This window comes from Phascolarctos cinereus, unplaced genomic scaffold, assembly GCF_003287225.1.
Source record: "Phascolarctos cinereus isolate Bilbo 61053 unplaced genomic scaffold, phaCin_HiC Scaffold_4;HRSCAF=312, whole genome shotgun sequence".
In the NCBI taxonomy this organism is placed as follows: domain Eukaryota; kingdom Metazoa; phylum Chordata; class Mammalia; order Diprotodontia; family Phascolarctidae; genus Phascolarctos; species Phascolarctos cinereus.
Window position 1 is genome coordinate 672269966 of NW_027555847.1, and position 25684 is coordinate 672295649.

Below are 25684 nucleotides of genomic sequence, written 5' to 3' on the forward strand. Positions count from 1 at the left end.
GATTGTAGAGGGCCCTGAATGCCAAACCAAAGAAGATTTATTTTATCATATAAATATCCAGGATGGATTGCAGAAAGGAAAGACTGGATACAGAGCCCACTTATCGGGCTATTAAAACAGTTCAGGCAAGAAGTGAGAAGGGCCTCACGGAGCCAAGTTGGAAGGGATGAGCATGGAGGAAGAAGAGAGTAAGGAGTAAAAGAAAGGACTGAGGTTTTAATGACTGGGGTGACAGACAATGGTGCCAACAACTGAAATAGTGAGTTAGAAGGTAAGGTAGGTGGGGTATATGGAATTTGACTTTTGGACATGAAGTGTGAGATGTTCTGCATTCTAAAGGCCCTACCCAGCTCTGACATTCTGAGTTCTAAGGCCCCTCAGGGCTCTGATATTCCAAGTTCTAAGGCTCCTCCCAAGTGGGATATTCTGTGTTCTAAGGGCCCTCCCAGCTCTGACATTTTGGGTTCTAAGGGCCCTTCAGGCCCTGAAATTCTCTGTTCCTCCCAGCTCTGACACTGTTCTAAGGATCCTCCCAGCTCTGATATTTTACAGTCAAAAAGTCCCTTTCAGGGGCAGTGAGGTGGCACAGTGGATAGGGCACCCGGGCAAATCACTTAACCCTGTTTGCCTCAGTTTCCTCATTTGTCAAATGAGCTGGAGAAGGAAATGGCAAGCCACTCCAGTATCTTTGCCAAGAAAAATCCCAAATGGAGTCACGTAGAGTCACACACCACTGAACAACAGGTCCCTTCCTGGTCTGACAAGCAGGCAGGTTGACTGGATTTCCTGGGGGCAGCATTTATCTCCTCCCAATCCATCCTCACTCATCAAACCTGAATCTTTGATTAGTTGTCACCTGTCCCCTTTGCCAGGTCACCTGGTTGGAAGGTATCCTGGAGCTTAAATGGGGGAGTTGATTTCAAACTGGCCTCTTCCTCCACAGTCTCATCTTTTTCTTAGGGCAGAAAATACAAGTCATAGGATACCATAGCTGGAATAATAAAGGAATAAGCATTTATAGAGCACCTGCTATGTGCTAGACACTATTCTAAGTGCTTTTTACCATCTCATTTGATACTTACAACAACCCTGGGATTATTATCCCCATTTTACAGATGAGGAAACTGAAACACAGAGACGGTAAATTATTTGCCAGGGTCACACAGCTGGTAAGTGTCTGATGTAGGATTTGAAGCTAAGAAGGAAGCTTTTGGTGGGGGGAATCCATGTATCTCAACTCTTCCGTGACTTACAGCCTTAGTGTATGACCCCGAGAAGTCTTTAAGTGACTTGTAGATGGTTACAGGTAGTTTATAACAGTGGCAAGGCTTGAACCCAGATCTTTCTGACTCCAAGGTTGACCCCCTAAGATGGGGCACCTTAGAACCTGAGGTTTGGTAGAGATCATTTAATCCAACCCTTTTTATCAATGGGGAAACTGAGGAGAGGAAAAGTACCTCGTAGCTGGCACAGTGGGGCCAGCACTGGGCCTGGAGTCAGGGATTCAGAGGTGACTGACGACTCTAGCTGCATGACCCTGGGCAAATCTGTGAGCTCGCTGGCTCTCACTTTCTTTCCCCGTAAAAGGTGATAATAATAGCACCTACCTCCCAGCTTTGTTGTGATGATCAAAGGAGATAACACAGGTAAAGGGCTTAGCCCTGTTATAGGCATGTAGTAGGCACTTAATAAATGCACATTTCCTCCCTCTCGTCCCACTAGAATTCAGGTGCTCCTCCCTCCCAGCCCGGAGCACTTTCCCCTACAACCCACAGGGCCCCAAGGTTGAATGGCCTTCGAGAGTCCTCCTCCCCCCTCCTCCTCCTCCTCCTGTTGTAACCCAATTGGGCACTTTGTAGACGGTCCCTAAACTGGGGGTTGGGCGTAGGGAGGGGGAGGGGGCGTGTCCTCCGAAGAGACTTTAGTATCTTTCTTTTTAAAAAAAATTATTTATTATGATTTAAAGGGGCCGCAGCCCGGGATCGGAAGCCTCCAACACCCTGTTGCCGGCCGGGCGGGGTGGGTCAGCGACCGCCCGAGGGTAGCGGTGAGGGGGTGGGGGCGGTCACTGCACGACCCCGGGGTGGAGGGGTGGCCGGGGGGGGCGGTCGCACGCCGCCGCAGCTCTGATTCAGAGGTTAGGAATTTGCATCTGATTGCCTCCGTCGCCCAATGATTCGTCCGCGGGGCGGGGAGCCCGCCCGGGGCCGCAGGGGGGGAAGCGAGATACTGCGCGCCAGGAGAAATTTACCAATCCGGCCAAATCGGGGTGGGGGGGTCGGGGGGGGGCCGCTGGAGTGCGCACGGTCTGCAGGGCAGGCAGGAGGCAGGCGGAGAGCGGCCAGGCCAGCCCGGGCCGGGAGAGCCAGAGGAGCCCGAGGGCGGCGCAGGACAGACTGACGGGCGGACTGACGGACGGGCGGGCGGGCGGGCGGGGCATGAGCCGCCTCGGAGCACGGTAAGGCAGCCTCCTTGCGAGCCTGCGAGCGGGCGCCGCGGCGCGCCGGGATCTATAAAGCTGGGACTCCCCCTCCCCTGGATCGGCCATTGGGAGGGGGAGGACGATCTCCCCCAAAGTTGAGCAGGGGCGGGGGGGAGGCGGAGCGGGCGGCTGGCCCTTTAACTCCGGAACTCTTCCCCTCCTCCTGTTCCTCCGATCCTACCTGGGTAACTGGGACTGGGGGCTCAAGGGGAGAAGGCGCCCAGAAGTTAGGCAGGGTCTGGGGGGAGCAGGAGGCTGTCCCTTTAAAGCCGGAACTCTTCCCTCCCCCTCCCGGCCCCTTCCGATCCTTCCAGAGTGATTGGGGGATGCTGGCGGGGGGGGAAGGAAGGCGCCCCGAAGTTACTCAGGGACTTAGGGGGAGCGGGGCTGGCCCTTTAAATCCAGAGCGCCCTTTCCCTGCGGTAATTAGGGAGAGCCCCCGAAGTTCTACTGGGGCCGGGGGCTGCTGGCCCTTTAAACACGGGACTTCCCTTCCTCGTGCAGTTGGCAAGGGTCCCCAAAGTTAGGCTGAGGCGGCTGGCCCTTTAAATCCAGGGCTCCCCACTTAGGACAATTGGAGGAGGCTTCTCTTGTCTTGTCTCCCCCCCTTCCGCCATGACAAACCCCCGCTGAGTAGGGCTGGCAAAGACACCGAGTGGGGGAGGGGAAGGGGCCCCCAGGCAGTATCCCCCACCTCCGGTACCCCCACTGTACAATGTGGCCGGGGCTGCTCGGACCCGGAGAGGCGTCGGGGCCTGGGCTGCTGCTGCTGCAGCAGCCGCTGCTGCTCCTTCTCGGCTGCACCGAGCGGAAATCCTGTCCCCCGGGCGGCCGGGCCGAGCAGAGCCAGGCTGGGGACTGGGGGGTGGGGAGGGGGCTGTTCGACCCTGCTGGGAGGGGGGTGGCTCGGACTCCGTTTCAGGGATTCTTTCCTCTGGGCTGCCCCGGGAGAGAGGCAGACACGCCGTCTTCTTCATCCTTTTCCTTCTCTGCGCTTTTCCTCTTTCTCCTCCTCCTCCTCCCTTTTCCCCCTCCTCACCCCCCCCACCGGGGGCTGGGACTCCTGGGTCCCCTAGCAGTCCCCCACCCCCACCCCAGAGTTCCAGGCGCCTCTGAGGCTCCCAGGCATGGGTGGGGCAGGGGCCAGTACTGGGTGGCCGGAAAGGGGCAGGACCCCCCACCCCACCCCCAGCTTCAGAGCAAAGGTGGGGAATGGACATGGTCGGGGAACTTCGATTGCCCTGGGCCCGGCCCCTGATGGTGGAACCTGGGGTGAAGTGTGCGTGTAGGGGGGGAGGACAACAGGGCTCACGCTCACACACACACACACACACACACACACACACACACACACACACACATACATATACACAGAGGCTCACACACACATCTCTCTCACACCCTGATCCACTCCGCCATAAAGAGATACACAACCACAGAGCTTACTTTCCCATCCTTAGAAACCAAGTCACTGCCTTTCACTCAATCGGCAAGCATTTATTAAGTAATTGCTAAGTGCCTAGTGCCCTCTACTCTGGGGGCATACTGAGGAAAAGCAAAAACATTCCTTGCCCTCAAGGAGCTTACATTCTCTGGAGGAAGCCTCTTGGCACCATAAATCCGGTAAATACTAGTTACCATATGGAGATACACACTCCGGTAGACTCGAAATGCAAATCGGTTCTTTCCAAGAAGTTTGAACAAATTGGGCTTTGTTTTTTTCTCTCTCTCTTTCTCTTCGTTTCTTTTTCAGTTTCTTTTCTTCCCTGCAAAGCTTCCCATCACAGGCTGGGGCTACCCCTTCCCCTTCTGGTCTCTCCCCTCCCCCACTTTGAAGGCCTCTCTGTCCAGGGCCCTGCAGCCTTGCACAACACTTTAAATACTGGGTTTTGCAAGGGTCCTGGGGCCCCAAGCCTCTGCTCTGTAGAAGACCCAGATGTAGTTGGGGGTGGGAAGCAGACCCATGCATGAAAGCCACTGTAACTCTTTCCTTCCTCCTGCCTCTCCCCTCAGCCTCACCCCCACCCCCAGCATTTGCCTGGATAACTTAGAGTGTCCCTCCTTCCCACCCACCTCAAAAATCCTTCTGGCTGCGGCTATTCTAAGTCCCCTGGGCCAGAGGATGTAGTAAATAGAGGGAGAGCAAAGGGTTAATTGGTTTTGGGGGCCAGAGCCAGGGATGATGCTGTGGGGGAGGTGGTGAGCATGCTTTGTCACTGATATGGGGGGGAACCCTTTGGAGGGGGGTTCAGAACCTTAAAGGCCCTCCCTTGACTGTCCAGTCCTTATGCTCATCATAGCTGGATCCCAAGAGGCCACTGAACACCCAATAGCCCTGGCAGAGACGGATGTCTAGGGAGTGGGTGGGCAAGCCCAGATTCATAAACTAGATTAGAAGATCTCAGTCCTTTCTGTGTCTAGTTGCTGCCACCATCCCCTTCTCCACATGCCTACAGGATGCCCAGACATCCAGGTTTTCTGAGACCAAAGGACAGTTTTTCTTGAAGCAGCTGAGTTGTCAGGACAGCTCCGCTCAGAAATTCGGGTTCAGCACTTCTCCCTTACAGGCAGCGGAAAGCAGGGTACCCTGGGAAGGGAAAAGAGGCCAGGCCCTTCTGACCCACGCCTGGCTGTCCATTTTTGTCTTTTAGGTGGCCTTCTGTCAGGGCATCCCTCCGGGTAGAAGTAGGGAAGGGACAGATCCGGGAGATCCTTAAGAACACAAAATATCAGAACTGGGAGGGCCTTACAGTGTAGACTGTCAGACCTAAAATTGTCCTTATGACCAGCTTCGGCATTCTCTAGATATGGAAACTGAGGGCAGGAAAGCTACTTCTTCCCCTCCGTAGGACTAAAACAACTTCTTTCCCCTATGTTCTATTGACAGCCAGGCAGGGAACATGTCCTGTACTCGGGGTAGAGACATGGTAGAGAGGGATGAGCAGGCCTGCCAGTCAGAGTTGGGCCCCTCTAAAGTAGGGAATAAGGTCAGGCAGCCAGCCAGCCAGGGTGTTGCCAGAACTAGGTCCCATCCCTTCCCTCCACCCCTTCACCTTCACGGTCACCCTCTCCCTCTTTAAAGCTAAGTCAGCCTGCCCCAAAGGACCTTCTAGGATCTTGACTTCTGGCTCTTTGCTGGTTTCTGACTTTTCTGAGAAGGGTAGGGGTGAGTTGTCTCAGGAATCCACCTGGGTGACCGGATGCACCAGTAATCAATGATGGCTGCCTGGTGAGCCCTGTTCCTAGTTTGTGGGGATGATGGCTGAAACTTTAGGGGAGGACAGAAGAGGCGAAATTGAAGAGCCCTGGGCCCACTTAGGGCAGTTCAGGACATTTGGCCTCCGTGACTCTACCATGGGAGGAATAATAGCATGTCCCTCCCCGAAAGCTCTCTTAAACAACCTGGCTAACTGGCTAGATGTTAAGAAAGTTATGTGGCTTTCATTTTACAAATGAGAAAATCGAGGTGCTGAAAGATTTCTAGATCTTGATTTGGAGCTAGAAGGGGCCCTTAGAAGACACTGAGTTCTCCTCTTCATTTTATAGATGAAGAAACTGAGGTCCAAAGAGGGTTAATTGACCCAGGGTTACACATTAATAAGTATAAGCCAGAAAGGCACCTTGACTACTTCAAGGTCACCCAGGGACTCACGCATTGAGCCGAGATCTTCTATTAAGGAAACAATCCACCCCCAACATTTATGGGCCTGAAATCAGGGGGGCTGAGTTCTAGTCTGGGCTCAGTCTGTGGGAATTTAGGCCAAATCCTTTCCTCTCTCTGGGCCTCAGTTTCCTCATTTGTAAAATGGGGGTGGGGGGATTGGACTTAGATCAGTGGAAAGGGAAAAAAAAAAGGATTACTTGTAATGCCTGCTGGGGATGGTCTCAAATAACTGTGAGGCTGTTTTAAAAGGCAAACAAACCTCACAAAAGATCACTGACTCTGAGCTTTTAGCCAACTAGTAAAAGGGAGACTCAAAAGGCAAACGTTTCATCTCCAAACCCCTTTACGTACATTTAAATTTTGAGCTCTGATCAAAAATGATACTCCCTTTTCCATAGTGTTTGAAGGTGCTTTCCCCACACTGACCTGAGACAATAGGCATACCAAGGTCCAGAGACTGGGGCAAGTGACTTACCCAAGGTCGCCCAGCTAGTAAGTTTGGGGTCCAGGTTTCCTGGTTTTAAGCCCACCTCTTTCCCCAACAGCTTCATGAAGAATCATAGAATTAGAGCTGGGAGGGACTTTAGAGGTCGTTTAGCCCAACCCCCTTGTCGATTTTACAGATTGAGAAACTGTGTCTCAGTGCTGTTAAGCCTTCTGCCTGAGGTCACACAGATAGCAGAGCTCTGATTTGAACCCAGGTGTTTTGACTCCAATTCCCATCACTCTGTCCCACTGTTGCCCTGTGTGATGGGACGTTTCAAAGTTGGTCTTTTCATCTCTAACCAGACTGGTGGGGGGGCGGTGATGACTTTTGTTTTCCCACTGCAAACATTTTGGATACCGTTTCCCTCCCTGACCCCACCCCCAACAGAGACATTTAAACCCAACCATCCAGCCAGGTCCGACCATCTATGCAGTGACCTGCAGTCACAGTGCCCTACCTCATCAAGGAAAGGAGGAAGGGGAAGTAGTGTGGCTGGGTGTTTGGCCTGGAGAAGAGTTAGTAGCATATGGAAGGAGCTCTGGACTGAGACTTAGCTGCCCTGGTGGCTCTAACTTTGGACAAGTTGCTTTTCTTCTTTGAGCCCCTTCATCTGTAACATGGGGCTATTGACAGTCCTTGAACTTCCTATCCCGCTAGGCTGTTTTAAAGAAAGTACCTTGTGAAGTCTAGATACCTTTAGAAATGGAGGTTATTATTAGTGTCTAAGCAAGAAAGAAGCCATTACGATAGTGTTATAATCATAGGAAGCATTTATATTGCACTTGTAGGTGTGCTCAGTGGTTTACAAATATGTCATATAGGCCTCACAACAACCCTGGGAGATAGGTACTATTATTATCTCCACTTTACAGGTGAGCAAACTGAGGCAAGTGGAGGCTGAGTGACTTCCCCAGGGTCACACAGACGGTAAATGTCTGAGGTTGGATCTGAATGTCTTTCTCCACCTCGATGCCCAGCTGTCCACAATTTAATAATTGAATCCTAGAAATCTGATGCAGTTAAGTGACTGGTTTATGTGGCTAGAAAGTGCTAGAGATTAGATTTGAACTCTGGTCTTTCTGTTTCTTAAGTCCAGTGTTCCAGCAGCAGCCTGAGGATAAGAATATTCAAATATCTGAAGGCTGTCATGGTGAAAAGGGATGACTCTTTCTGCTGGATACCAGAGGGAAAAACTCGGAGTGGGGGTGTAGAAAGGCAGACTTGGGTTGGATGGAGGGGCAGAACTTTCTAACAACTTGAGTTGTCTCAAAGTGGGGTGGACTGCCTTAGTAGGTGGGTAGTGAGGTTCCTGTCATTGGATGTATCCAAGCAGAGTTTGAAAGATTACTTGTCAGGAGTGTTTTTGAGGGACTTTCTGATGAGGTCACACTAGATCCTCCCAGTTCAGATTTTGTTTGGGATTTATGAATAGGGCAGACCGGTGCTGTCCTAGAATGCATAGTTGTTTGACCCTAGGGATGCCTCCTGGGTGGTAAGACAGTAAGGAGGACTGATGGAGAAAGCGGAAAAGTGGGTGGGGTTGGAGAAAAGGAAGGTTTAAGGGCAGGGCTAAGGGCTGACTGATGGGATGACCAAGGGAGAGAGGGATGGGAGCAGAGCAGAGGAGGCCCTACCCAGGCTCCCCAGGGAAATAGCCAACTCTGCTATCCAGCTGTCGTCCTCAGGTCAGTTCTGGACAAGGGAGGTGGAGGGGACGGCTGAGGGCCGGAGGAGGCCTGGGGTTGCAGCTGGAAGGGCCCTTAGAACATTAAATGTTAGGTCTGTAAAGCAAGGGCCACAAATCTGGTGTGGTTTTTTTTTTAAATATTTTGCCAACTAATTCTATATAGTTGTGTGCTGTTGTAATCTTTGGTGTTTTGTGCATCTAAAAGCATTCTTTTGAGAGAGGGTCCACAAGCTCAACAGATTGCCCAGGGCAAGGGGGAGGGAGTCCATGACAAAAAAGGAGAGTAAGAACCCCTAGTGGAAAGGGACCTCAGCACTTAGAACTTTCATTTGTTTGTAAGATTGTCGTTGAATTGATCAGTCATTTTCAGTTGTATTAGACTCTTCATGACCCCATTTGGGGTTTTCTTGGCAGGGATACTGGAGTAGTTTGCCATTTCCTTCTCCAGCTCATTTGACAGTTGAGGAAACTGAGGCAAACAGGGTTAAGTGACTTGCCCAGGGTCACATAGCTAGGAAGTGTCTGAGGCTGGATTTGAACTCAGGTGTTCCTGACTCTAGGCCTGCTGCTCTATCCACTGTACCACCTAGCTTTCCCAGGACTTAGAACTTGGAATGTCAAATTGGGAGGGATATTAGAATACAGAATGTCAGGCTAGGAGAGAACTCTTGGAATAATGACTGTCAGAGCAGAAAGGGAGCTTAGAACATAGAATGTAAAACATCAGAGCTGGGAGGGGCCTTGGAACCCTAGTACATTGTCAGCCACAGGAGAGACCTTGGAGATAATCTAAAGCAAACCCTTTATTTTTTCAGATAGGGAAACTGAGGCCCAGAGGAGTTAAGTGATTTGTTACACGTTATAAAACTAGTTAATATAACAGACAGGATTCAGACTCAGGCCCTTTGACTCTAAATCCAGTATTGTTGCCACTGAGTACTGTCACCTCTGTGGGCCTCATTTTCCTCGCTATGGTCGACGATTCCCAAGACCTTTTCCATCTGTAAGATTTCGCATGGTGGACGTTGGTGGCGGAGGCTCAGGTGGCATCTCCTCCAATTCCAGTTTCGTGATTTAATCTTGGGGTTTCATTGGCCGTAGTTCTGGGTCAGCTCAGACTGAGCGCCCATCCCCTCCCTCCTTCCTTCCTCCATGTAACTTTGACCAAAATAAGCTCTGGAACTGAGAGAAGCTTCCCCCAACTCCACCCCCCCCAACCCTTTCCCCCAGGTGTCACCATAGGAGTCTAGCACTTGGCGACTGGCCTCGGGGTGGATTTACCACTCTTATGAGGTTCTGCTGGATACTCAGCTGCCGGGCTGCCTTGCCCATCCTGGCTCAGTTCCATGGGTGTGTTTGCTGTGTGGGCATTTTGACCTAAACATGGTTTTGAATACAACCCAAGAGTGGTTTTGAATGCGTGCTCCTTGCATGGGCTCATCTACCGAGATCTGGTTTTGTCAGGAGGTTTGTCAAATAGCCTTGTGCATCCTGACAATCACATGTTCTCCCCCAAGGAATCCCTCGGGCCCTATTACAGACCTGTGTGTGTGTGTATGGCTGGGATGGGGGGTAGGTTGGCTAAGGGACATATTGGAAGAAACCTTGATCCAGGCTTCTGTTCATCTGGTGCCTTGGACTCTCCCTGATCCCCAGGATCCAAAGGGAGAGATCATCCCTCATGTGTAATCTCAGAGGTGTGAGCTTTGAGATCTTTTTTCTGAAGCATGAGGTTTCCCATAAAGGGAAGAGTTGCCCCCTCTTCTCTCTCCCTTCTCTCTACCCCGTGGCGCCACTTGTGAATGCTTTCATCATCCACCCACTGCACACCCATCCCTCAGCCTCATTTGGAGGGGGGTCTGATTGCCACCCCAGTGGGAGGAGTTTTTAGTTTCGGTTTACTTCTGCTGGGGGGTGGAAGTGGGACAGAAGGGAGTGAGTGCTGAGATCAGCATGTAGGCTCTGGGCCAGGTGGAAAGAGCCCTGGGCTGGGCATCCCAACCCTGGGAAGGTCTGCTTCTGTTCTCTGGGCTTTTCTGTTTGTCCTCTGTGAAAGCAATTCCCTGTTAGATTGTAAGCTCCTTGAGGGCAGGCATGGCTTTCTGTTTCTTATTTGTGTCACCTACCGTTAGCACAATGCCTGACACGTAGTAAGCACTTAATGTTTATTGGCCACTGAGTTTTGACCAAGAGCCTGGACAGGGAGGACTTCCCAGCCATGTGACTGGCCTTATGGCCCATACTGGGTCTGGAAGACCTGGGTTCAAATCCTGACTCAGACAGTCTCTGAGCCACAGTTTTCTCAGCTGTAAAATGAGGGTAATAATACGTTCCTACCTTCCCAGGGTGGTTGTGAGAGAAATCCTTTAAAAATGAGAATTATCGTCATTCCTTTAAAATGAGCACTGTGTCAATATCCAGAGTTCTAGACTTGGATGAAATTAACGTGGCTCTTGGAGGACCCTAATGCTGAATTTGGAGATGTGCTAGATGGGAACTTGGAAGCCATTTAGCCCAAACTGCTCATTTTACAGGTGAGGAAACTGAGGCCCAGACAGGGGCAGAGCGTGGGAAAGGAGGCCTGGTCTATTCCTCCTTCCACTGTGACACAGTTTGTTACAGGAGGGAGGTGTTCAGTCATGAGGCCCAGAGAGGGATAGCAGTTTGCCTAGAGACACACGACATGTATGTCTTTTCCTTTTCTGCCGGGGTCCTTCTTTATTTATTAACCCCACCTCCCATTTCTTGGTTGATTCTAGCCTTTGGGAAGCTCTCATTCTGCCCTCCTCCCAGATGGAAACCAGTCTTAGGATTAGGTGTTCACAAAGGCCTGAATTCTGGGTCTCCCCTCTGTTTGGGGGAAGGAGAACTTAGGGTTCCGAGTGCCCCATCTTTGGGAGCCAGAGCTGAGTGAGATTCCACCAATGAAAGTAGTCCTGCCCCCCTCTCAGGGCCCTGATGGGGGTGGACAGCCAGCCAGTGGCAGCCCCCTCTTTTGTATGTGTGGAACTTAGAACTTGGAACACCATACACGCACCCTGGGCCCCCGATGGCCCAGGGAGATCACAGCCAATCAGCAGCTGAGGCAGGGGAGGCCTTCCCCACCTCTGTTTATGAAGCAACAATTCTGGGGGCTTCCCAGTTCCTGATCAGCTGCTGTTTATCTCTCCCTGGACTGCAGCAGGTGCCGGGGAAGGCCAGCTTTAATATTAATGAATTGTCTCTGGAGGCGCCCAGACCCCTGGGTCGTGGGTGAGAGGCAAAGCGTTAGGGGGAGGGATGGATTCTCAGCAATATGGCCCTGCTTCCAAGGAGCCCTCCTAGCCTTGGAGGGCAAGAGTAGGGGGACACTCTGGGTGGAGCCCAAAGGACCCTTATGATAGAAGCTGGAAAGGGGAAGGTGCGGGCCTCCACTTTAGCCCATGTCCTCACGGTCTCTCTGTCTGCCTGCTTAGAGGGAGGGGAGAGGGGATAGCTGGGTCACTCAGAGTTCTCTCTCCCCAGCTTCTGAGCACTAGGAGACTTAAAATGGTCTGGATTTCTTAGATGTTACAGCTTGTCCCCCTTTTTCCCTGTCCAAGACCTCTGCGTGACTGCTCTATCAGGAACTTCTCTCCACAGAGTCTAGTGGAAATAACCCTTTGGCCTTGGAATCAGGAGGGACCTCCAACCGTTAACTAGTTGTGTGACACTGACATTTACCTCTCTGGGCCTCAGTTTCCTCATCTGTAAAATGAAAAGGGGTTAGACTGGATGACTTCCCAGGTCCTTTTGGCTCTAAATCTATATTCCTATGATGATAGAAATCCCAGCTTGTTAGTACTTGCGTGACTTGAACAAATCACTTCCTCTCAGTTTCCTCATCTGTAAAATGGGACTCATGACACTTTACTTAGTACCACTTCCTCTCATTGTAAACCTTCAAGTGTCATAGAAATGGGAGTTGACCCCTCTGTCTGGCCTGTAGGCCCTGGCCCTTCCCTGGTGTACCATAGCTGGCTGGGGCCTGTTGCCAGGGCAATTCATAGATCCTTTGGGAATCAGGCCTGGGTATAGGTTGTGGGTAGAGGTCATAGGTCGTGAAGGAGTCAGAACTAGCAGTTTTGTAGTGGAGAGAGGCAGGAATTCTGCTCCTGGCACTGGCTGGCTGAGTGACCTTGGACTCCTCTAAAGTGGGGCAAGCAGATTCTGGTCTGCATTTGGCAAAGGGAGTTTGCTCATTGGGAGGACCTGTGAAAGTAGGGTCCAGGCCCATTTATTGGGATGCTAATCTCTTATGCACCAGGACCTAGCCAGCTGGTTGGGTTGTCTTGAAGGCAGGAGGCTTGAGAATGAGCCCCTAGCCACAGGGAGATGTAATGGCGGACTGGATTGGAGAAGGGAGGGGAAAGCCTTCCAGCTCTGCCCATTTAGCTAACTTGTCTTTCCCATCTCCCCTTGCCCAGACAGGTTCTCAGAGGTCCCTGGATGAAACAGGCTTGAGCCAGGTTGAAGCAAATAGGACTTGCTGACCTCAGACCCCACTGGCCCTGCTGCTGGTGGTGAAGGACATTTCCCAGCCTTGCTCTATCACGGGAATCCTCCAGGGGATGTCCAGCTGAGTGATTGCCTGAGCCCAGAGGGCTGGCTCCTGGTGACCTCTGGGCTTGTGTCCCGGCTGGGGACAGGCCCAGAGTAAGTAGAAGAGGAGAGCCCAGCCTGGCCCCTTCTCCCTCCTTTCATTGTCATCGAAGCCCCCCCATTCGCCACGCTGCAGTGCGGCCCGCCTGCCCCCCGGCGCCTCCCCCCTTCCCCGCCGGGCCCTGCCCTGCCGCCCCCCTGTCCCAGGGCTCTTCAGCCCCCCGGCAGACGGCGGACAGCCATGAAGCTCCACGCGGTGATGGAGAATCTTCTGCAGCGGCAGCAGCGGGCCCGGCAGGAGATGGAGGCCCGGCAGCAGGCACCGGAGCTGCCGGGGCCCGCTGCGCCCCAGGGGCCCGGTCCCAATGCAGAAGATGGTGAGCCAGAGAGCATGCGCATACAGCGGGCCCAGATGGCAGCCTTGGCGGCCATGCGGGCAGCGGCTGCCGGCCTGAGCCATGCCCCGAGCCCTGGAGGCTCCGAGGGGAGTCCGATGTCTGGTGACGAGGAGGATGAGGATGAGATAGAAGAGGACGAGGCGGCCCCGGTCCCTCCTGCACGGGCAGATGAGCCAGCCCAGGGGACCGAGGGCAGCCATGGACGCTTCCAGGAGCTGGTCTCGGAGGAGGAGGAGGAGGAGGAAGAGGAGGAGTTGTAAGTCACGAGCCGGCAGGGAGGGTGTGGGAGTCAGGATACCTGAACCTCTGGGCCTCAATTTGCTCATCTCTAAAATGAGGACGTTGGGTTAGATGTTAGTTTCTGTGCGCCGTGTCTGTGGCCATGGGGGATGGATAGCCACAGGGTCTCGGAGGACCCAAAGACCTGCCCCAGGTGAACCAAGGCAGAGGTGCATCCCCAGAGGGGAAGAAGGCCTACACAACTTGATTGTTGGCCCATTTCATGGATGAGGATCATTGAGGCTCTGAAGCGGTGGCCACTGCTGAGCCTCCTGCCCCTACTTCCAAACCCTCATTTCTTCTGAGAGGAGCCAGAGGTCTTCTTTCTGGGAAACATTTGTGCCCTTCTCCAGGTTCTCCCGTTTCTTCCTCTAGAAATAGAGGGGGGTTATGCTCTCTGAGCTGGCCAACATATCATCCCTGCTAGAGAAGGAATGGTGTCTATTGTGTGATAGGGAAGGTTCTACCTAGTGTTATAGATGGGAAAACTGATTCCCAGAGACAAGGGACCAGCCCAGCCACACACCAGTAACGGGGTAACGGGGCTCACGTGAACTTGGCCCTGAGGCTCGCTGTCCAAGGGCTTATTCCATCATCCCATTGGAGAAAGGGGGGAGGGCACGTGGGTCTTGTCACTTACTCAACCTCTGCCCCTTTCTCCTTTTATCTAGGAAACAAAAATGGGCGGAAGAAGACTTTGAGGAAGACCCTGGGGAGGAGGAGGAGGAGGAAGAGGAGGAGGAGGAGGAGGAAGATGATTATGAGGAAGAAGAGGAGGAGCTCGGGGAGGAGGGGGTAGGCCCGGCTGGCCGGGCCAGGCTGGGCACCGGCTCCCTGCTCCCTCGGAAGCCACCAGCTCCCCAGCCCTTCCTGGGGGATGCGTCCCGGTTGCTGGGGGGCCAGGATCGCCTGGCTCCAGGACTCACCCACCCAGGCACCTCTCAGCTCCCGCCTCAGCCACAACCCCCCGACCACGGGGACTGGACGTATGAAGAACAGTTTAAACAGGTAGGACCTTGGACTCTGTGTCTCTTGTGCTGTGCAGGCTGGATTGTTCTAGAGGCAGCCCGGAGTGGGCCCTGTGTGCGGGAGCCTTTGCCCTAGATGCACTGATGTGCCGTGTGACTTTGTTGAATGAATGTTCCTCAGGACTGCTGGGCTCTTTTCTTGTAAAGCTATCCCAGGGAGAGACCCCCTTGTGGGAGAAGACATTGCCTAGTCTACCATTTTCCTCTGTGGTTGCTCTGATCTCTTCTACCCCCAGATGAACTAATCCTTTCCCCTGCCTTCCTGGATCAGTATGTTGGATATAGCAGTGATCACAGCCAGGACTTGGCTGGTGAGGTGAATAAGTATCATGAACCGGGCAGGGGTCCCAGGAGATAAACAGAGCTTGGCACCAAAGTGTTAGGCATTGGGCAGTGGGCCCAGGTACAGAATTCATCGCCAAGTCAATTGCTAACAGGCAATTCAAGTTTGACTCAGTAGACTGGACAGGCTACCTGTGGTATGAAGCCTTGTGCTTTGTGCCCAGGTCAATAGGAAGCTTAGACAGCACACCCCTGGGCCCTGCCTTCATGCAGCTTATGGTCTAACAGAACAAGGTATCAGCACAGGCAATTAGGGAACCCACTCTAGGTGAGAAGCAAACAGATTGTTGTTGTATTGGGTCAGAAGGGGAAAGCCATTACTGATGGGGGCTCAGAGGAACCTTCATGCCTTCAAATTCCTTATGGCCCTTGTGTGACTGTCTCTATCACATTTTCCCTTGTTATCAGGTTTATTTGTAGATATGATTCCCTCCTATTAGACCGCAAGTTCCTTTTTATTTTTATTTTTCATTGTTCTATGCCTTATACCCTCAGTTAGTCAATAAACAACTTGCTAGGCCCTTACTATGTGTCAGGCACTGTTCTAAGCGCTGGGGATAAAAAAAGAGGCAAAAGACAGTCCCTGCTCTCAAGGAGCTTACAGTCTAATGGGGAAGACAACAAACAGATATGTACAAATAAGCTAGATAGAGACAAAATAGGAAATAATTAAGACAGGGAAGGCACTAGAATGAAGAGGGTTTGGGGATCCCTGCTCCCCCACCACACACACACTTAGAAACTTCAGGGGGATCTGTAATCTCGATGGGGATACAGATTACCCCCATCTCATCCCATTTGATCCAGGTCCTCATAAACCCTCCCTAGACAGTCCTCCCAGTTTTCCTTCACTGTTTACTTTTGGTTGTCTTGGGCTCCCGTCTCTTAGCCCTCCCTCTCCGTACCTGACTGGCCCACACCCTTCTTGTGCTCCTGTAGCTCCTGGATACCATCTTTATACCTTTGCTCATCTTTCGCTCCATTACCAGTTGAGTCATCTAGAACTTTGGTGACTGTAATACTCTATCCATGTGTATTCAGTTGAATCAACTTCAACACTTGATTCAGACTTTTAATGAGGGATCAGGGGTTCTACAGCAGGAAGACTTTCCAGACAGGAGAGATAGGAAGGAGGCAGCAGAGTTAATTTAAGGCGTGTTGTTTGTCCAGAGTGGGGAGTGCATGAAGTGGGAGTAATGGAAGCTAAGTTAGAAAGGTTGGGTTGGTGCCATATTGTAGAAGGCCTCAAATGCAGAGCAGAAGAGTTTAGATTTTGCTCATCGGACAGTAGAGAGCCAGTGAAGGCTTTTGAGGAGGAGTGACGTGGCCAGGCCTGTGTATCAAGGGAGGATGGGAGACAGGGAGAGTTTTTTAGAGGCTGTTGAAATGAAGGATGGTAGTGAGTATCTGGGTGAAGGTGATGATACAGAAGGACTAGAGAGATGTGGGAAATGTGGTGGAGGTGTGATTGATAGGAATTGGTGACAGCCTTGATGTGAGAGGTGAGAGAGGGCAGGAAGCACTCCGTCCTCAGCTCCTGTATGGAGAGTTTGGGAGCTCAGGTGCAGCCCCTGATTCTGGGGCTTGGGGTAGCAGGTGAGGGGACTATTCATTGTGAAAGTAGGCCAGGCTCCCTTAATGTAACTAAGTGCTGAGGGAGAGCAGCAAACAGCTAATTGTGGGACCGCTCTGGACCCGAGCCACAGCCCAGACCCGCTTTGGTCTTTCCTGGCCCCAGCCTGATTGGGCTTCAAGGCTGCCCATGGTTCAGGCTGTAAGAGACAGAATAGTCCTGGGTTGGAGGGCTGGGCTATGTTCTAATGAACAAAATCACAGGACATAAGGTGGTGGAAAGAACACCAGACAGGGCGGCTAGAGGTCTGGGTCCAAGTGCTGTGTCACCATGGACCAGTCGCTCCAGCCTCATTTTCTTCGTCTGTAAAATGGAGGAAAGATTCTTCTCACTGGCTAGCTCTTGTGACTTTTGGAAGGAAAACAATTTGTAAATCAGGAAGAACTGTAGAAATTGGAGCTGTTGTGATTATTGTTTTGTTAGTGATAATAACCGGGGCAGGTTGTTTAATCTTGTTTGTTGACAGGACTGCTCCTGGGACCCCTGGACAGGGGATGGGGGGACATGGGGTTTCCACATGAGGTTTCTTGACGAAAGGACCTCAATGGGACCCATCCCTGGGAACCCACAGAGGGAGGCTCAGCTCACCCTCAACACTTCCCACTTATCCATTCTGATCACGAAGCATCGGCCCTTCTGGCCGGGTTCTGGGGGCCGTGGATGAGTTTGAGGGACAGTCCGGGCCTAAGCCAGGAACTCGGCAAGGTCGCCTCCTCTTCCTCCTCCCTGTCACTGAGAGCCAGGGACAGGACATAGTTTGTAGCCTTAGACAAATCAAGTAAACCTCAGTTTCCTTCTGTGTAAAATGAAGGGGTTGGAGTCGATCTTTAAATCCCGACATTTCTGTATCCTGAGTATATTTGGGAGCTGGAAAGGGCTCTTCAGAGTGGTCTTCCCCTGCCCCCATTTAAGAAACAGGGAAGCCGAGGGCCAGAGGGGGCATGGGCCTTGGCCCAGTCACTGACTGAGCCCTTGGGAGGTCTTGAGTTCCATGGCATGGCGCTAGCGGGTTGGGGGGGAAGCACCCCAGCTCTGGCCTCAGTCTGCCACTGATCCCCTACTGTTCAGACAGACTTAAGGAAGCTGGGGCCATCAGCTCTGTGTTAACGGGAGGAAACCGCCCTTTTCTCTGAAGGGGCTCCGGGGAGGTCGGCCTGAGCTGCTTTGATGTGTGTTTAAGTCCATTTAAACACCGATGAGGCCATCTGAGGGGGCCAGGGGAGGGGGCAGTAAAGGCTAAGGGTGGGGGTTGTGGCTGAGCAGCCCCAGATGGAAACCAGACAGAAGGAGGTGGGGGGTGGGGGCCTGGCAGCCGAGCTGGAAACTGAGGGCTTTCTCATGTTCCTTATTTGTGTCCCCGCCTTTCCTGGGTCTGCATGAGACACAGCTGGAAAGAGGAGACAAATGGAGACCCCGGGGGATTGGAGCATCCTGGTGGGAGTGAAAAAACTCCCGGATTTGGAGTTCTCCATCTGAAGAGTCCTGGCTGGGTGACTTTGGAGAACTCCCCTCATCTCTCTGAGCCTCAGTGTCCTCATCTGTAAAATGGAGATGATCACCTAGCTTAGAGTTTTAGAGCCAGAAGGGACCTTAGAAGTCCCCTAATTCCCTCGTGCATCTCCCCCTCCTGGGGCCCAGAGAGGGAAAGAAATCTGCCCAGGATCACACAGAATCTGCGCGTGGCAGAACTGAGATGGGAACCCAGCTTGTCTGCCCCTTGACCGTTTTCCTTGTTTGTACTCTTGCCTTCTCAGATTGCTGGGAGTGAGGGAAATTACTTTGGTTTTTAATTTTGTTTTATTTTTAAATTTTATTTTATTTTTTAAAGAAAAATTGCTGTATAAACCCTGACATGCCAAAGGGGAGCTGGGATGATTCCTGTGAAGGAGGAGGGGTGCCCCGGCGAAGAGCCTGGGATAGCCACGGCGGCACAAACAGGGATCAGCCCTCGTGTATATTCAGTGCCTCACAGTTTAGAGGACCCTCGATAACCAGAATAATAATAACAACAGCCAGAATTTCGATAGCTCCCACCATACGGTGCCAGGCACAGTGCTAAGTGCTTTACAGATATTAATGCAGAGGATAATTACAGATTTAATACAAATATGATGTATGTTATATAACTATACAGTTTAACTCAAATATAGTGCAGATGTTCAAATATTGTCTCATTTGATCCTCACAGTGATCCTGGAGGTAGGTGCTATTAGGATCCCTGTTTTACAGTTGAGGAAACTGAGTCAGATGACTTGCCCAAGATCACACAGCTTGAAATCCCACTCTGCAGATGGGGATATAGAGGCTTAGAAAAGAGGAAGAGACTTGCTCAAGTTTCTGTGGTGAGCCAGTGGAAGACCAACGGCTGGTGCACACGCATCTTATGGGCTAGTGTAGGGGATGGCTGCTTCTGGTCAGTTGCTTCTTCACGTGGAGCTCTTACTTATATCAGGTGCTTTACAGTTTTGTATTTTGGGGGTTTTTTTAGGCAATTGGGGTTAAGTGACTTGCCCAGGGTCACACAGCTAGTAAGTGTCAAGTGTTTGGTCTGAGGCCAGATTTGAACTCAGGTCCTCCTGACTTTCAGGGCCGGTGCTCTAACCACTTGCTTTACAGTTTACAATTCACTCTAATATACAATTCCTCTGATTCTCACAACAAACTTCGCAGAGGTCACCAGGGCAGGGAATTATTGTCCCTATTCCCATTTCCCAGATGGGAAAATTGAGAACCAGAACAATTAAGTGACTTGTCCTGGGCTCCAGGGTTCTTATAGCAATCATTTTCTCCTGGGAAGTTAAAAAAAAATGCAGGCCCATCTTTCCCTTGGTGAGGACATTTGCCTATATTTATATATGGATGTGCATCCATGTGTCAGATTCTGACTCCGAGCCAAGCCTGTGGGTTAGCTGGGATTGAAAATAACCCTGGGGGTGAGCCAGGCTCAGGGCTTCCAGAAGTGGCTGGAGAAGCCCCTCCCTCTTCTCTTGCCTCTCTGTCACCAGTTCTCCTATTCTGGGAGGGGGTCCCCCAAGGTCATGGATCTTAGTATGTAACTCTAGGAGGCTGCCGAAGGGATTCCATTGTCGGAGGGGCACTGGCAGGAAGGCAGGAAGGGGACCAAGGAGGCCCCCAAGGATAAATTCACATGAAGGGGCAGAAGGATGGGTCCCAAAAGAGTCCCACTTTTAGCTCCATGAGGGCAGGGCTCGGGGCTTAGCAATGCTGTCCCAGTGCACAGCTCAGGGCTTTGTGCCCAGTAAGAATTTAATTCATGTGTTGCTGATTTTTTGTAAGGGCTCTTAAAACATGGAATATCAGAGCTGGGGAAGGGCTCTTTTTTTTTTTAATAAAGACATTTGTTTTATTTGATAACATTGGATTTTTATGCCACAAGGACACAGGCTCCACCAACACCCGTGATTTTTTCCTCTGCTCTTCTGCTGAAGAACTTTGCCTTCACGATGACTGGCTGCTGGGGGGAGTTTCCCTTTTCCTAGGACTTTGTAGTACCCCGACCGCACAACATCAATGATAGGGGCAAGTCCCTCCTTGTTTTTGACAGCATTCATCCTGCTCTGCTCACTGACCAGTGTCCACAGTTTGTCAGGGTTGACAGTTGGGCAGTAGCTTTGGTTCTTCTTCAAGTGGTAATGCCTCATACCCACATTCCCAAAGTAACCTGGATGATATTTGTCGAAGTTGATCCAGTGATGGCGCAGCCCTCCTGCATTGCTGTGGCCTCCAGGGTGCTTCAGGTGCTTGCCAGTGCGCCCGTGGCTGTGGCTGACGTACCTGCGGAGCTTCCGCGTCTTCCTTAGTCGGGAAGGCATGTCGCAGGCCGCCACGAAAGAGAGCGGGAAGGGCCCTTAGAACCCAGGATGTCAGTGCTTGGAGGGCCCTTAGAACAGGGAATGTGAGAGCTGGAAGGACCCTTAGGATACATAATGTGAGAGTTGGGAGGGCCCTTAGAACCCAGGATGTCAGAGCTGGGAGGGCCCTTAGAGCACAGGATGTCAGAGCTGGGAGGGCCCTTAGAATCCAGGATGTCAGAGCTGGGAGGGCCCTTAGAGCCCAGGATGTCAGAGCTGGGAGGGCCCTTAGTTAGAACCCAGGATGTCAAAGGTGGGAGGGCCCTCAGAACCCAGAATGTCAGAGCTGGGAGGGCCCTTAGGACACAGAATGTCAGTGCTGGGAGGGCCCTTAGAACAGGGAATGTGAGAGCTGGAAGGACCCTTAGGATACATAATGTGAGAGCTGGGAGGGCCCTTAGAACCCAGGATATCAGAGCTAGGAGGGCCCTTAGGACACAGAATGTCAGAGTGTCAGAGCTGGGAACCTAAAACCTAGAATATCAGACCTGAGAAGAATCTTAGAGCACAATATCAGAACTTGGGAAGGCCTGAAAACTTGGAATATGGAAATTGAAAGGAATCATAGTCTTGGAATGTCAGAGCTAGGAAGGACCCTGGAATATAGAGCACAGAATGTCTGACCTGAGACTTTAGAGAGTGTCTTATCCAACACTCCAGGCCCCCTCCCCCTCCCTCAAGACCCCCTCCCGCCACTATTTTACAGAGGAAACTGATGGCCAAAGAAAAGGAGCTAATCCAGAATCTAGGGACCGGTCCAGTCCCAAGATCCTGTTCTCTTGTCTAATTTGCTCCTGCCGCCCACTTCCTCCCCTGTGTCCCCTTTGCCCCGAGTCTGCTTCATGTGTTTTTAAAAGCAAAGGAAGGGGAGCTGGACCCCCTGGAGGAGCAGACGTGGTCTGTCTGTTAGGGAGGGAAGCAAAGCTTTGGTGTCCCATTCATTGCCCTTCCGCCATCATCCCCACCACCCTCATCCACTTGCTAGCTGCCTTCAAGCTATGGGGATTTGGGAAGGGAGATGCCGGGGTGGGGGTGGGGGGGTGGAAAGGGCCCTGAGGACCTGCCATATCTCAGGATTGTCAGTGTGATTGCCGGAACTGCATGGGGGTGGGGGAGAAGAATCTGATGTGTGGTAGAGAAAAACTCTAATCCCACTCCTTGGCTGTCAGTCAGGGCTCAGTAAATACCTACTGTGCTCAGGGCAGCTGGGTATAGGGGAGGCGCCGCTTCCTCAGCCTCAGCCCTGACTGATTGTTGCAAGCTCAGTACATATGGCTGTGGCGCTCAGTGTCCCATCTGTAAAATCGACATAATGCTTCTGCCATACCCAACCTCACAGGTTTGTTGCGAAGAGAACATGCTTTGTAAATCTCACGTCACTGGAGAAGTAGGAGCTATTTAATGTAACTGTTGTTATGTGTGATTATTACTTAATGATGAGGAAAAATATGGAGGAGAGAGACACTGAAGAAGTGGTGGTTGGCGAGAAGGGGAATAGAAAAGCAGTAGCCACTGACATCTTTCTAGCCAGTCTGACCTAACGGGTATTTGTTAATAATGACAATAATAATGGCACCATGTAGATAAGCTTGAAGTTTTTGCAAAGTGCATTTGATTCTCACAACAATCCTGGGAGATGGTTCTGTTATTATCTCAGTTTTATAGATGAGGAAACTGAGGCAGATAGCCTTTAAGTGGCTTGCCCAGAGTCACACAACTAGTAGGTGTCCAAGGCTGGATTTGAACTTGGGTCTTCCTCACTCCAAGTCTGATGTTCTAACCACTCCACCGCCTACTTACCTGTACCTACTAGGTGTCAGTCCCCAAGAATACAAAGATAAAACAGAAAACAGGGGCCGTCCTGAAGTAGCTTCCATTCTGTTGGCCTGGGAGCTCTCACAGCCAAGAGGACGTGGTGCCTTTGTGAAAAGAGGGACTGCCCTCTCTGCCTTTCACTGATTCACAGAGGCCTTGCTGGGATTTCCACCGGCCAGGCAAGTCACTTAATAAACATTTATTAAGCCCTTACTACGTGTCAGCAGCTCTGCTAAGGTCAGGTTACCCATTACTCACCACTACCCCAAGGCCCCACGATGCCCAGCCCTGAGCCCCTCCGCCGTTACTGATAGTCCCCATGCTCTCTCCTGGTCTGTCTTCTTGGGTTGAGGATTTGGGGAGTTCTGGGGAAGGGCTAAGGAGCAACCAAGAGGGGCAGGAAGGGGCCCTGAGGGAGCAGAGGCCCAGGACTTCTGATAAGGATGGGGCAGCTCCAGCAGTGACTAAGGCCTTTCCTCCATAGCTTTCCCATGGGCAGCTCCCAGAGCTGATGGGGCCTCAGGAATGAAAATATCGGGGTGGAGAGAAGGGGAGGAAACCCTGTTTGGGGGTTGGTATGACAGGGTCAGGAGACCCGAGACCTTGTCCTGGTTGTGGCCCTGGGCATATCACTTACCCATTCTGGGCCTCAGTTTCCCGACCTGTAAGATGAAGCATTTGAAGTCAGAAGACCTGGTTTTGAATCTTGGCTCTGCTGTTTCCTTATCTGTGTGACTTTGGGTAAGTCACTTCCCTTTCCTGGGCCTACTCAGGGTCAAAGTCTGTTCTAACTCCAAAGTTGTAAGGTCTGTGGCCAGAGTTTGAGACCCTTGCTATATTTGCTCCAGGGTGATGACCTTGATCAAATCCCTTCACCTCCCTCAGCCTCAGTTTACAATCTGTAAAATGGGGATAATGCCCACACTGTCTACCTCATGGGGCTATTGTAACAAAAATGCTAGAGATTTGGGAGATCATTATTTTTATCATTATTAATTACTATTATTATTATTATTATTTAAGCTCCCTTCTTCCTTTCACATTCTATGAGTCAGTGCAGTTCCTGTCTAATTTGCATCTGGACTGATAGGAGGCTTAGCAGGTGGGTGTTGGCACAGACTCCTATTGCCCTTGACTGGCACCTGCTGCCAGGCTGAGGCAGCTGAGGTCAATAGCCTGATGGCTGTTCTGGACCCAAAGTCAATTCTGGCTGCCAGCCGGCCCCCATCCCTGCAGGAAAACCAGAGTGGAAACCCCCCCCTGGTCAGTTTGGCCCGGACCTCTTCTTCCAGGGATGAGGGCTTGGCTCCAAGCCCTGCCTAAGGCCTTCTCCCTCATCTGCTGTGAACTTCCCCCGGGGCAGGGAAGCCTGTGGCCATGTGAAGAGGGGGCAGTTTCTAGGGGCATCCAGTTTGGGGGTGCGGGAAAGGTTGTAGGACAGTGTCTTCTTCAATCAGACAAGAATTTGTATCTGACTAATATGGAAATCCTCAAAATTTTTAAAAAATGAATGTTAAAAATTGTCTTTACATGTTATTGGGGGGAAAATTAAAGTACTATTAAAAAAAAGAATTTGTATCTGCCTAAGTCTGCTGCATTAGCCTCCTAGCTCAGCCACTGACTCCCTGGTGACCTCTGTAAGCAGAGCTAGAGCTTTGGACCTGGAGTCAGGGAGGCCCGAGTTCAAAATCCAGCCTCAGACACTTACTAGCTGTGTGACCCTGGGCAAGTCATATAACCTGTTTGCCTCAGTTTCCTCAACTGTAAAATGAGGGTAATAGTAACATCTGCCTTGCAGGGTTTTTGTGAGGAGCAGTGAGATAATATGTGGAAAGTGCTTTGCAAACCTGAAATCGCTGTATAAATGATGATGATGTAATAGACCCCTTTAGCAATCTGGTGAAACCTGTGGACTCAGAGTAGTGTCTTTGAATGCATAAAATAAAATACAGAGGATTACAAAGAAAACCAGTTATACAACTATTGAAATATTTAAAAAATCAGGTTCATAGCCCCCAGATTAAGAGCTCTGGTAGAGTTTTCTTTTGAGAGGGGGCCGTATTTAAGGCCTGGCACTGCCTTTGTGACCTTGAGCAAGTGACCTCTCTGGCATTGACTTGGCTCATTTATAAAATGACAAGAATTTGACGAGATGTTCTTTAAGGACCCTCCCACCTCTTAAATGGACAATCCTAAGATTTAGGATGCTGAGTCAGAAGCCTCCTAGTCCATCCACCCCCTCATTTTGTAGAGAAGGCAGCCAAGGGTTGGGAGGAAGGGGGGGTTGGCGACATGACTTACCCAAGGTCACCACGGTATCTATGGTAAGAGGTGGGATATTTACTGGGCTGCTCTGTGTGCCCCGCCCAGGGTCAGGCCGCACTGGGGAGAACTGGAAGGGAATATATTATTTGCACAGTATTTGCTCACAGTCTGGCTAGGGAGACAGCATTCACACCCATAGGACAGCTAGAGAGCAGGTCAAGGCAAGACAGAATTAACTTCTGGGTCATTCTGTGCACGTGAGCAGTGAGAAAGGGGAGAGTCACAGCAGGGTCACAGAGGGCCTTCTCCAGCCATGGGTCCCAGAGATCAGGTGGGTTTGCAGAGGACCAAGCAGGAGGATTCCAGGGGCTGGGGCGCCCCAGAGTTACAGCAATGCTGTTTCTTCCTCCCTAACTGGGATATGAAGGAGCTTTGGCTTAGAAGCCTGGAGACCTGGGTTCTGAAGCCACTAACTTCACTCCCTATGGGATCCTCCGTTTTCCTGGCAGGAACTCAGTTTCTTAATCTGCAAGATGGGGGGTGGGGGCAGGGGGCTGGACTAGATGATCTCTAAGGGCCCTCCCGGATCTGACATTCTGGGTTCTAAGGGCCTTCCCAGCTCTGACATTCTGTGTCATAAGGGCCCTGACATTCTGGGTTCTAAGGGCCTTCCCAGCTCTGACATTCTGGGTTCTAGGGACCCTCCCAGCTCTGACATTCTCTGTCCTATGGGCCCTCCCAGCTCTGACATTCTGTGTCCTAAGGACCCTCCCAGCTCTGACATTCTGGGTTCTAGGGCTGACGTTCTGGGTTCTAGGGGCCCTCCTAACTCTGACGGTCTCTGTCCCTCTCAGCCCTGATATTCTCTATTCCAAGTATCCTCTCAGTTCTAACATGTGTCCCTCTGTCCCCAGATCAAGGGCCCCTGGTTGACAACAATAGCAGGTAAGTTTGGGGTGAAGGTCCCTCCCCCTTCCTCAGGAGTGCCTGCCACCTCCTGCTGCTTTCTCGGTCTTGCTCAGCTGGGGCCAGGTGGTAGACATCTTTAGTTATTGATGGGAACCGAGAAGTCCCTGGCCGGGCTGCTGACCTGAGGGCCAGGGCAGGTGGGG

General features: G+C 51.6%; 1 protein-coding gene and 1 pseudogene across 3 annotated transcripts in view; one reads left to right on the forward strand and one right to left on the reverse strand.

Annotated features, from left to right (window-relative positions):
- Window positions 1–2289: 2289 nt before the first annotated feature.
- Window positions 2290–25684, forward strand: part of ARID3A (AT-rich interaction domain 3A) — an 82204-nt gene continuing 58809 nt past the window's right edge. Inside the window, exons 1-3 of one of the 3 annotated variants that reach the window (XM_020969310.2) lie at window positions 2290–2458; window positions 12766–13594; window positions 14289–14625. In XM_020969310.2, the coding sequence (XP_020824969.1) occupies window positions 13182–13594; window positions 14289–14625 (750 nt within the window). In that variant the 5' untranslated portion in view covers window positions 2290–2458; window positions 12766–13181. Of the gene's footprint in view, window positions 2459–8787; window positions 11573–12765; window positions 13595–14288; window positions 14626–25684 lie in introns of those variants that run through there. The other 2 variants (XM_020969313.2, XM_020969309.2) reach the window with 2 other exon arrangements.
- Window positions 19958–20460, reverse strand: LOC110196185 (large ribosomal subunit protein uL15 pseudogene; annotated as a pseudogene).